At 37.0% G+C, this 13,732-nt stretch overlaps 1 protein-coding gene across 7 annotated transcripts in view; it reads left to right on the plus strand.

The window, feature by feature from the left end:
- LOC126470221 (protein ST7 homolog) overlaps positions 1 to 13,732 on the plus strand; it is a 175,575-nt gene that overhangs the window by 13,533 nt on the left and 148,310 nt on the right. For all 7 annotated transcript variants that reach the window (XR_007586151.1, XR_007586150.1, XR_007586153.1 and 4 more), the window contains exon 2: positions 13,148 to 13,231. Coding sequence is in view for 3 of the 7 variants with exons in the window: in XM_050097904.1 (XP_049953861.1) it covers positions 13,148 to 13,231 (84 nt within the window). In the remaining 4 variants the exon portion in view is untranslated. The remainder of the gene's footprint in view (positions 1 to 13,147; positions 13,232 to 13,732) is intronic.

The following is a 13,732-nucleotide window of genomic DNA, read 5'->3' on the forward strand; positions in this document are numbered from 1 at the left end:
ATTTACCACTCTGTCACTATTTCTGAAATACATGAATGGAAAGGAATATAAAACTGAATTGTTCAAATGAAATGCTTGCATTATAAACAAATCACTAAGATGATTCATATTGACCACAAAATGCACAGAAAATTTTGTTGTGGTGTAAGTAATATTGTGGCAGTTTGTCTTGTGGCACAATAAAAGCACTAATTGACAATTGATATTTATTGTGTGAGGTGTACTGCCTTTCTATGCAAACATAACATTTGACGCGCTGTAGTAGACTAGTATTTCAAAGAACACAGTGTAGGCTATATTGCATTCCTACTTGAATGTGATCTGTGTTAACACCTGCTTCACCTATAACTTGTCTGAGGATGAAACTGAAACATTCATCATCTGTACTTAAAGAAATACATAAATAAGAGGCTCCAATCTTCCGTAACATTTTATGTTATCAAAGTGTGTCTTATTGAAACAGAATACTTAGCACCAAGCAGTGACATGGGGGGTCAATGAAACAGGTGAACTAATGAAAGTGGATAGATACATCTCCTTGAATACATTTGGAATTGTCTGAGATACTGCTTATCGTGTTCATCGCCAAACCTGCCTCCTCAATCATATTCAGATTCTGTTCACCAGTGCTGTTGGAATAGACAGTGGCAAGATTTCTTTGACTGAAAGTACATTCCTGCATTCATTATTTGTTATGGCTGTCATTAATGCCAGGTCTTCAGCCATAGCAGTGTGGCACAAAATGGCAAGACGTGTGGTGGGAAATGCAGTGTCTGCATGTGAACCTGGAAGGGGATGTAACTTGCCAATGTGTTACTAACTGTTTAACTTGTAGAAGACAGCTTCCTCTTTATGTGTGGGAGTGGGAGATTAAAAACATCAAAATTATGAACTGAATACTATATGCAGAGGCAAGTAAACTGCATAAAGCACAGTGGCAATCCACCCTCTCATTGTCTTTCTCATCTATTGTCAAGAAGTTCTCTTCCAAAGTGAATTCAATAACACAAATTCTTCTTCAACTACTACTTGTGTACAAGCTCAAGTGAAACAGAACTTCCATGAAAAAGTCACAGACACCACTGAAGAAACAACAAACAAAGTAAAAACAAGCAGTGTTCGGTCATCTGTAACCACAAGGATATAATAAAAAATTTCCTCTCTTAAAACTATCATTCTCACAAGGTGTTGGCAACTCAACTGTAGCTGAAGATTGATATTATGAGATATTGAAGATGGCTGTGGTATATAGTGTTCAGTCTTGTCTTCCCACATTCCAGTTGCGCCGGTGATGGTGAATTTGTAGCATCCTGGGGTAATTTTGTAATGACTAAAATGCTCTACTGTTGTTCTGTAGATTACAGGTTGAAGTTTGTAATGAAAACTCAGTGGTTAAGGCTGGAGGGGTTAGTTTCAGAATTCTAAGTTCTGCCTGCACCTCTGGTAAACAGATGCCAAACACATTGCTGCTTGTCCTTTGTCAGAAGCAAAGTGGATTTTGTAGAATGAGATGTCTCTTACACCAGTTCTGCCATATTGAGATCCCTTCTTTCTCACTGCCTTCACTATCATTGAGATATTCAGTCATCAGTACGCCATCACAAGGTTCTATCACCTTTGCCCTCCCTCAGTAGATCGTACTTTTTATTTTTTATTTCATTGCCAGACTAGTATTAGACTCGTACCCATCTTCGGGGGCATCTGCATTATGGAAGACAAAATACCTTTCACAGTGTATTTACCTATAGTTTATAGCTATGAGCTAATGTGAATGATGTCTTTTCAGGTTTCTTAATTTGACTTGCCATATACATTCTGCTTTCTGGTACATGTGTGGTTCTAGGCCGACAAAAAAATTAGTAGTACACTTTATTGGACAGCTCACTGCAGCGTGCATATACACACATAACGGCATGACATATTTTCAATATTTTGAAGCTGCGTAACACCATGTGTCTGAGACATGTGAAATATTAGTGCATATATTTGCAGGAAATTGTTTCTGGTCCACAGATAATTGCTATGAAACATTTTGTATTCAGATTATCAAACATAGTCCTGTTTGAGGTGACATACCCAAAAGTTTACCATCCATGCTATATGCAGTATTAATTCACAAACCTATTTTTAATATACTGGGGATTCATTCACTAAGACCACATTTTACATCTACTCTCATACAGAATCTATTGTGGTTTCATCAAGCACAGTGAGAGGGAGTGATGACATGAATTTAGTGAATGCAAATCAGAGAGACGGATCTTTATTTGAAAACATTTACTTCTACATTGTTAAAAAAAAATGTGGGTTACTTTGCAACATAAATTTTCAACAGGCTGTTACAAGAATTGGAAACTGTGAAAAACCTCAGGGTTGTTCCGTGGTCTGTCCATAGTGTTTGGGTTTTCTATGGCTTTCATGAATTCTTACTTCCTAACAGGCCATAGCCTCCAGATTCTCTGTCTCTTGCCTATTTTTAACAATTTAAAATTAGTCTTGTAACTGTATTATTATTATTGTCCATATCAACTGCACCTTCATTAGGTAATAAGAATTCATCATATCAGTGGCTAAGGATAAAGCTTCTCTACTTTCTTCTGTTGATCCAGACATGAAGATGGTGGAATTTCTGTATACATAAAAACAAGGAAGCTCCCTTCAAACTGTTTGATAAAGGCCTGAGATCAAAATTTTGAAGAATTATTGATTCAGCACAGCATAATATGGAGGTGGCAGTATCTTTATTTACAATAGTGACTTCTAAAAGAGTCATTGACCTCACCACCACCAGTATTAGTAGATGTTACTATAAGCTATTCACAGTTCAGACTCAAATATCTAATCATGGACAGCTGGATCTTTTTTACATGGGTAATGATGTATCAGAACTGTAACAAACACTCAGGAACACCAATGATTAAACCATGACCATCTTTAAAAGAGTATTAAGTAGAGACCCTTGTACTGAAACTATCTACAGGCACAGGATGTGAATGAAAAAAATGCATTATTAAGATTAAGATATTCCACAAGATTTCGGGATTGCAGCCGGATCTCATCAACTTCTTTCCACGATATTTCGGCTGACAACCTTACAGCCATCTTCAGGCGAGTGTTTGACACACAGTGTGCCTGAAGATGGCTGTAAGGTTGTCAGCCGAAATACCGTGGAAAGAAGTCGATGAGATCCGGCTGCAATCCCGAAATCTTGTGGAATATTCGATACGCCGGGAAAACTTCAAGAGTCACAAGATATATATATATATATATATATATATCTACAAGAACTGAGATGGTTGGGTGATGCTGAACGCTGCAAAGTATTATGAAAGAAATACAGGAAAATAATAAGAGACCAAAGCTGTTATCACTACCATAAAAAAATAAAAAATTGAGTGCAGTGCAGAATACAGTTAGCACTGAAACAAAAATGACTCAGAAAAAGCAACAAATATTAGGACACTGAAGATGGGTAATGCAGTGGTTACTAATATCAGGAAAGTAACAAACATACTGAGTGACTAGTAAATAAACATGATAGAGAACTCTGCAGAGGAAAGAAACAGTCAAATAAATAAATAATGCTATACATCTAAGCCCTAAGGTATTAACATCATACAGCATGATGGTCTAGAAAGCATTATGAAAGAGAAACTCAGATAAAATATACAATAACTGAAGACCACGAAATCAGCTAGTGTTGTATTGATGCACTTAGGACATCTAGTGAGTGAACAAATAATCACACTGTTGCTGGACATAGCAAACTGCTGAGAACAGAAAAACTAAAGTTAAACAGGGTGGTGACAGAGTGCAGGAAAAGGGACAAGCACAATCCCCATAACTAAAGACCAGTTTTGCTGATATCGAGCTTCTCAAAAATTCTGGTGTATCTGGACAAGTACAACATTCTTGTGCCTTCAGAGTGTGGTTTCAGAGAGGATAAATCTACAGAATAGTCAGTTGCCTGCAACTGACCATGAAATGCTCATGCAATAGTGAGAAAAACTGTGGCATTACCTGGCAAGCAGGAAAGTGGGTACTAATTGTATCTGAGTAACAGGAAACAGTATGTGTCAGTTGAAACCAAGGCCATCAAGTACATAGCTCCTCAGAGTTCCGCAATGTGACTATTGCTGTTTAATATGTTTAAAAATGATCTAAACATGGAAAAGAAAGAAGGAAAGAGAGAGAGAGAGAGAGAGAGAGAGAGAGAGAGAGAGAGAGAGAGAGAGAGAGAGAGAATATTGTATCTAAATGATAGGACGACACTGAGTGAAGACAAAAATAATGTGGAACAGCTTGAGAGAGGAGCATATATTTCTGCAAATGTCACACCATAATGACTCATGAAAAATAAACTGGCTATAGACCTGAAAAAGACTGCACACACAGTGTTCAGGAACAAAGAAAAGTCTGAGCAAATGGGTATAAAAGTGGTTGAGAAAAGGCTGGAGAAGGTAGCGTCTACTAGAGTTTTGGGTATTATTTAGATTAGATCAGATCAGGCAAGAGAAGTTTCAGTAGAGTGTAAATAAATTAGGAGTAAAGGAGACCACATTCCACATAGTGTTGAGTCAGCAGGCACACAGAAAAGAATGAAAATTTTCTAGCTTTCAGAAAAATCCTTTGATGAGGTAGAGAATAAATAAATACACAAATAAGTGCACACGAATGCCCGCATACTCTCACCAGACACTCCCCTCCCCCTCTCCCTCCCCCTCCCACCATTCACTCCCCCACCCCCCACCCCATCAACACTCTCCCCTCCCCTCCCTCCCATCCATTTCACCTTGTCCTCCGCAGCCCTGTGTTCCAGGTTCTTGGACATTGACATCTGGCTCTCTGATGGCTACATCCAAACGTCTATCCATATCAAGAGCCCACTAACCACCAACAGTACTTGCATTTTGACAGCTGTCACTCCCTTCACACCAAAAAATTGCTCCCATTTATCCTGGCCCCCTCTGGATACTGTATTCTCTCACTCAGTATGCTGAAGGTCTCACAAAATCCTTCACAGACAGATGCTACCCCACAAAATGTAGTCTAAAACAGATTTCCACCACCGTATTCTTACACAGCCCTAATCCACCCACCACCTCCAAGAACCAGCTGCATAGGAGCATCCCTCCCAACCCCTCCTCCCCACCCCATTTATCATCATCCGAGACTGGAGCAACTGAGCCACGTCCTTCATCAGGGCTTCGAATATCGTCATGCCTGGAACAGCCCACCCCCGATCCTTCCCACCCCCTCCTAAAGTGGCAGCTTACACAAAATCCTGGTCCATTCCTATGCCACTCCCACCTCTTGCCACAGAGGTCCTATACCTGTGGAAGACTCAGGTGCAAGACCTGTCAGATTCACCCACCCAGCACATCCTACTTCAGGACTGTTACAGTCATATCCTATCCCAGCCAGTCAGAGGCAGTGCTACCTACAATAGTAGCCATTTCATGTACCAACTCTGCTGCAATTTCTGCACAGCATTTTATGGGGTTATAACCAGCTATCCACCATAATGATTGACCACCGCCAAACTGTGGCCAAGAACAAAGTTGACCACCTAGTGGCAGAATGTGCTGCTAATTACAACATGCTAGAGTTCAGTGGCTGCTTCACAGTTCATGCTATCTGGATCCTTCACTCCAGCAGCAGCTTTTCTGAATTACGCATGTGCAAATATTATTCTTACAGCATGTGCAACATTTCCTTTGTTCCCAAAATCCACTTGGCCTCAGTATCTGCTAACCAACTGCACCAGAACCCTCTGCCCAACAGTCTACCCATGATATGCCCTGCCAACCATGTCACATCATTGTCATTGTGTGCTGCATGAACTCACTGGCACCACTGTCTGCGTGTCGCGTTCCTATCCCATGCACTCTCTGCCTCTCCCTCTTGCATTCCTATCCTGCACACATTGCGTCCCTTCGAGCAACCAGCCACTCCTCCTCGGCCACTCCTTAGCAAGTTCTCATTATTTTTCTTCTTTTTTTTGCCTGCTGACAACCCAATGCTTTCACTATTTGGTAAGTAGTACCCACTACTATAAATTATTTACATTAGATTAGATATCCTTTTTTTACATAGAGCCTTAGTGAGAAGATCCTCAAGAATATAGAATATGTCCAAAAAAATACTTATCATACATCATGAGATCAAATGAAAACATTATGTTAACACATTCTGTAAAAGAACTTGGCTGTTGCTTACAAAAAGCATCTGTGGATAGTATACTTTGAACTGTTTGAAGCTTACCTGCAATATGGAGTTCATTGTGGGGAAACTTACACAGAAAACAAAACAGAATGTTCACATTGATGATAAAAAAGGATAATTCCAAGAACAAGACCATATGTGAGACGCAGATATTGCTTCAAAACCTAGACATCTTAAATTTGATATTTCAGGGCATATATAAAACAGTAATATTAATCACAAAAGTTAGCCAATAGTGAACAACAAAACAAGTATGTTCTCCCACAACACACAGAAGAAGAACCAATTAAGAAACATACTCTACAATACTTGACAGTCTGAAAAAACACCTTCGTACACCGGTATAAAGTCAATAGTAGATGTGCCAGAATTCTGCGGGATGATATAAAAGGTTATTAAATTTCCAATGAATCCCAAAGACTATACGGCGGTAAAGAAATATTACAAAGTTAAAGGATTACTTATTAAATTAAATAATGTTTTTTGTAATCATTGGTGTTAGAAAGCCTAATCGCAATTGTTACTCCTTAGGAAATATGTGATAACAAATAGTTTACATTATTTATGGAATATTCCATCAGTTCTCAAAAAATAGGAATTATACAGCCAACCGGATGCAAATAACTGTGTGGTACACTGACCTATGTTTCGACACCTATTAAGGGTGTCCTCAGTAGAATGAAACTTCATTCTGATGAAGACACCCTTGGTAGGTGTCTAAACCTAGGTCAATGTACCAAACAGTTATTTGCAGTTGGTTGACTCCATAGTTCCTGTTTGAAAATTATATACCATTGCTGAGAAAGGGCCATGTTTAAAACTGTGTAATTCCATTAGTTCTTGTAAGAACATAGACATATTAAATACTTCAATATGCAGTATTAATGTTCCACAATAATATGTATTTAATAGTTCATTGTGAACTGAGTTTTGGCTTCTAATGATGGTGTAAGAACCCAAATGCCAGTTTGTAATGAACTATTAAATAAATATCATTGTGGAACATTAATACTGTGTATTTAAGGTTTTAATAGTTTACATTCTTGACACTGCTGTATGCAACATATTCACTTGCTGTACACAAAGAAACGCTGCATGATAAGTTAGTTAGTTTCGTGTTCTACGGGTGATTTACACAATAACTCATTATGAGTCTGTTTACTTTCACATCACAAATTAATTTGTAAGTAAGGCTACATGCTGAACATTTCAATTTTTTCTTTTGTTTTTAATTTTTATTTAAAAAAAAAGATATACAGATGTGAGTTAGTGATTCCTACTCACCACCTTTCAATAATACTTCTACAGTATGAAAGGAGTTGTCAAAGAGAAATTTTTACACATTATTTTCCAAGTGTACTTTGTTGTCTTGTGAGACATTTTGTATCACTGGGTAAGTGGTCAAAGATTGTGGTTGCAGCATTGTGAAACCATTTTTGTGCTAAAGACAACCTTAATGTGAAATAATGAATGTGATTTTTTTCTTCTGGTATTGTAATTATGAGCATCATTATTACTTTTGAATTATACTGGATTACTTACAACAAACTTCATGAGGGAGTAAATATACTGAGAAGCAGTAGTCAAAATGCCTGACTCCTTAAACAGATATCTACATAATGGCCATTGTTGAGCACCACATATTATTCTTAAAGCTTATTTTTGAGCAATGAAGACTTTTTTTCTTAAAGGTGAGTTGCCCCAGAACATTATTCCAGATGGAACCACTGAATGAAAATAAGATTTCCAATGTTTCTAAGTGCACATGTGGCTGAACTAGCTTGTTTTAGGATCTCGAGAATGTACTTTTCCCAGATTAAATTCTCAAGAATATGAACACGTAAGAGTTTCAAAGTTTCTATCCTACTTATAATTTCTCTTCTCCATGTGTGACACCTATCATTTGTGTAGTATCTCTAGACAGGCAAAACTGAATATGTTGTCACCATTTTTTTTATGACGTTCCTTAGTTAGTTCAAAATTCATGGAGATACGTTCTGTCTTTGCAACTGAATGAAAGATGTTTTTTCCATATGTGTTTCGCTTCTTTTATTTATGAAGCATATTCAATGGCCTGTAATACATGTTTATTTGTATATATTTCCAATTTCTGGTGTTGTTTCACTTACATTTATTACAACACAAATGCTGGAAATTGGGCAGCTGGTGCACGGAGACTGAATGAATACATCTCCAGGACTACACACATGGACTAGCAACATTGTAAATTTTAAGTACCACCAAACAATAATTCAACCTCACAAAACTTGTTTCTAATCTGAAAAACAAGAGAAAAATGTTAAAAACCTAACATAGTAACATATTTGTAACTCCTACATTACCATTTATTAAAACAAGTATTACGGATCGTTGGAGATATTCATAAATAAAAGAAGTGAAACACGTATGCCAGAAAACAAACTGCCTTTCATGTAGCAGAAAAGCTGGAAAACGCCTCCATGAATATGTTGTGTCTTTATAAAATTGGTGGGTGGGGGACCATTCACAGAAAACCAGTGGTACTGTTAAGAACATTGTTTACAGTCCTTCTGTAAGTGTATATATGCTTGGATTCATTACAATACTAGTGTCTTCTGCAAAAAGAACTAATTCTGCTTGTTGTTTATTAGACAGAAGATTGTTCACATGTAAAAGGAGGAACAGTAGCAGACCCCAGATGTGATATGTCCCCAGACTACGTTGGTCTACTTACGAAGTACAGTTTTCTGCATTCTTTTGGGTAGATATGACATTATCCATTGGTTGGCTACACCATCAGTTCCATAAAACCTCAAATTATCTAGGAGAATATTGTGATTCACTCAGTCAAATGCATTAGATAGGCCGCAGAAACTGCCAACTGCAACATTTTGTTATTTAATGCTTGTAAAATTTGGTGAGTGAACAAGTAAATGCCATTTTCAGTAAAGCAACTCTTCTGAAATCCAAACTGTGGTCTGCAGAGGATATTATTGTTTCTCAGGTGAGATCTAATTCTATAACACACTACCATCACAGAAATTGTGGAAAATGTCAGTAGTGAAACAGTTTTGTAGTTATTGACATCCCTCTTATCACCTGCCTTATAGAGGGGTTTAGCAACGACATATTCCAATTGCTCTGGAAAAATGCCTTGGATAACTGATGAATTACATATTTCAGATAAGAATGCATGTATGATATGGGAACAAATTTTTCGTATTCTGTGGGAAAGACTGTCAGATCCAGATGAGCTTTTATTTTTGAGAGAACATATAATTTTCTTCGTTTCGGAAGAAGTTGGTGATACATTTATATGATAGAATTTGATTAGACTTGCTTCTTCAACATACTGCTGTGGTGTTTCTCTTGAACTGTTTGTTCTCATATTTTCTACTGTATTTAAGAAATGATTATATTTGTTACCTGTCACTCATCATTTATAGCCATTCCATTCAATTCAACAGAGATGTTATCCTGTTCTGTAGCTGGTTGTCCCTTCTCCCATTTCACTATGTTCATTGTAGCCTTAAGTACATTGTCGGAATTACTGACTTCTGAACTAATGTTCATGTTCCTTGATTTTTAATACCTTTTCTTTGTAAATTTGAGTAGTGTTTCTAGTGTGTAACTACTGCAGGATCTCTGTTTGTTCTTGGCAACACACAAATTTCCTTTTTCCTTTCACAAACTACTTTAATCCCTCTAGTGGTCTCTCATTTTTCACATGGCTGTTTAATATCCTTTCTTATAGCTTGTATGGAAAGCTATTTTCAAATAATGATATGCATTTATCACAGAACAGATTAAGTTTTGTCAGCATATGGTTCATTATAAATTTTATCCCTCATCTCTTGTAAACTGCACTTAAAAACATTTTTTCTGGAGTCATGAATTATTCTAACTGATGTCCACTATGGGTATCGATACTGTAAGGCAGTATCTTATTTATCCTGACTAACTGTGTGTCGTGATCAAAGAGCATTTGTTCGTGGGAATACAGTTATTTTCTTACCTTGAGCTTCATTAAATAAACATTATCCGTTGGGATCCCAGTGCCTTTATTCACCCGTCCTGGAAAGTTAATTACCGAAATCAAATTGCAGGATCAAATAAGGTTTCCAGATCATTTTTCATATTGGAATCCTTTAGAAAATCTATGTTGAAATCACCACAGACTATTAACTATTTACTGCTCTCTGACAGATAAAATAGTAAGGAATCCAAATTCCTCATAAACAGTTCAAAATTTCCTAGTGGTGATCTATGTACCATTACAATTAAAAGTGAACTGTTTTTCAGTATTACTTCACAAGCACACACTTCTGTGTGTTGATTACTACAAAATCAACTTGCCTCAATGTTTTTGAACTTGGGTTCTGTCTTAATATAATTAACTATTCTAATCCTGTGGTGCTAATATAGACACAGGATGTTTACATTTTCAGAGCATCTAAAGTACACAAACAGACAAGAAGCTCTTCTACTTTATTACTCAATCTTCTAATATTATGATGAAATAAGCTAACCTTACTTCTCTGCGCATTCTCAAGAATTTTCTGGGGCTCTTCTGTTATTTTAACACCTTTCATAACAGGGTGCCTGAACACTGATTCAACAGGGTGCCTGAACACTGATTCTAACCTAAGAAAGGTATCTCTCTGATGCCTGCAACCACGGGGATGTTGATTTGTGTGCTGATGCCCCCCCCCCCCCCCCCCCCCCCATGCAAATTTTCTGCAAGAAGCTCAGCAAACCTTTTTTTTTCCTTACTCTGTATATCATGTTACATCATCTGAATGTAAGGTTCAAAGTCATCATCTGCAGTGTTATTAATGAAATTATGATCTACCTCATAAAGGCAAGAAAGATTTGTATGCTCAAGTAGGTGATTACTGTGTTACTGTTATCAAGTGTGCAGGAAAGACTGGAACAAGGTCAGCCCTCATCTGTTTCCAGTCTGAGTTTGGAAGGTACCATTCCATCTCTTGATAACAAAACAGAAGAGTCTGTCCAATGGAAATATCACATCACAAGGGCCTTGTTCAACACAGAAAGTTTGTGATGGTAAATGACAATATGATATCCAGAGACAACATCACAAGTCAGCTTTGTAGACTGTTGCCAGAATTTCTAAAATATTTTGTAACATAGTTTTTTCTGTGACAAAGTTGGCAGTCCCATTCCAGACACATTCATTCTGTGGAATGATGTAGCTCAGAAAATTATTTCAGGCGTAATTCTGATGCAGTAAATACCATAATATACACAATAGAGACTTATTCCCATTGTTCTCTAATTTTGGAGAACTTTTATTTTCGCATCTTCCAGCATGGGAACTACAGAACTTTGGCAGTTAACTCTTCAGAATCTGTAGAAGTGGGTAACAATCACCACTTTTCACTTTTAATCACAATGCAGTTGAAGACTGATCATTGAAATTAGTGCCACCTCTGCTCTGATTTCCAGAGTGCAGAACAGACTACCACGCAGATTTATCTAGCTGAGAAAATGATGCAAGACATTATGGATACCTTTCTCTATGTAAAACAACAGGAGAGTGGGAAACACAGTGTGCCAGTGCATGTGGAATTAGGACAATAAGAAAGATGATCACAGAGCCCAATGATACATATAAAGAAATCTGTGGCAAAATATGTCATCATCCTCAAAAATCTTTTGAGACCCAAACTTTTGAGAGATAAGTTCATACATTTGTTTGTGGCTATACATACAAAAAAAGAAGTTAGGGATCATAAGACTGACAGCCCAGCCTTGGAGAGCATCTTACCAGTTTGTGACTTCTTGGGCTTTCCTAGTGTAATAATTCTTGATAATCTCCTTGTAGCTTGGTTCTATATCCTAAAGTCAACATTATTTGACATTTGAGTCATCCATCCATCTCTTCAGGAGAATGCTGCTGCTCCTGCGTCCCCAATGAAAATGGGACACAGCAGATTTTCATTGGGGACTCAGCAGTAGCGTTTTCCTGGAAATGTCAGACAGATGGATTGCCAAAATATTGAATTGTGTGGATTTTAGAATCCAGCAGAAAAGCCGGGTGGATTATCCTACCAGTTTATTTACATGAATATATGGTAAATAGGATTGAAAAGGTCTTCTACCTTATACATTTAGTATTTTGCACTTTTTTGTTCAGTCTGCAAGTGCTGCAACCATATTCTCCTTTACTGTGATATCTCCAGTGTCTTCCGAAGTAAGTTGGACACACATTTTCGTAATAATAGAGCTGATATTCCTAAGTTGCCTTTCTAACTTTGCTGTTGTTTCTCCATCAAATCACAGAGTATACTTTGTAAGCAGAGGGAGTTCAACATATGACTAAATTTGTTTGGGAAGTATAAGGTATTCAGAAAAAATTAATAAAAAAAATGTGGACAGACAGACTGTGTGTGTGTGTGTGTGTGTGTGTGTGTGTGTGTGTGTGAGTGAGTGAGAGAGATTGCTTTTAGTTTTATTAGCAAAATTAACGGGAATGCTTATTAATAAAAAAAATAATAATGATATAGAACTACAGTAATTAAGAACCAACTTCCAGTCAAAATTAATAAAGTACTAAGCTTTTTTAGTTCCATTATTACAAGAGCTGTAATTTCCGTTCAATTTAGTATTACTGACAATGGACCAAAGGTTTTGCTCACCATGAAACCATAAAGCGAAGTGTTTGATAATGCATGAAAATTGTTGACATAGTTGAAGTACTAACTATTCTTGACAGTTCTCTCATTTTACTAGTTAGTGTTGTGGCTAACTGAGTATTGGTCTGAATAAATATATCCCTAAAAGTGAATATAAAGTCATCAGTGTAGTAGATGAAGTTTGTATGAATTGTCTAATAACTGGAATACGGTTGAAATAGGCTATATTGATGTAGATGTACTTTTTATTGTTGCAATAATTGTATTGTCTGTCCTGTTCGCAGGTGACAATGTTCCTGAGTACTTTGACACCAAAGTTCTATGTAGCCTTGACTGGAACATCATCACTAATATCTGGACTGATTCTGGTGAGCTGATGTTTAGGTTTTAAATTTTTGTGTCACTCTTACATAGCTACTATTATTTTCTGTTTACTTGCACTCACAGTTCCACAGTATTTCAAAAACAACATGATTTTCCACCTTTACTGTTAATGAATCTTCCAATATAAATTTTGGCATGTTTGCCAATTTCAAGTGATCACTCAACAAGAAGACTGTCCATACATATTGTTTAATGTTTAGTGGACATTGCTGTTGTGTCCAACCATGTTCACATATTTCACTTCACCTGTGTGAGAACAAACAGATTTCCCATAGTCAGTATAAATGGAGGTCGTAACAGTTTGTATAATAATTTCTATCAAACTCAGTGTTGAAACTTCCCCTTTTTACCACAGTCCGTGCACCAGGTACAATGTATGACAGTTTGTGCAATTATAGAGACAAAGTTAAATATGTGAATATATGATTTATATTAGAATGATGTCTATAACAGTAAAGAATATGTATTAACATACCTCATGTTGA

This window comes from Schistocerca serialis, chromosome 3 (genome assembly GCF_023864345.2).
Source record: "Schistocerca serialis cubense isolate TAMUIC-IGC-003099 chromosome 3, iqSchSeri2.2, whole genome shotgun sequence".
Lineage (NCBI taxonomy): Eukaryota > Metazoa > Arthropoda > Insecta > Orthoptera > Acrididae > Schistocerca > Schistocerca serialis.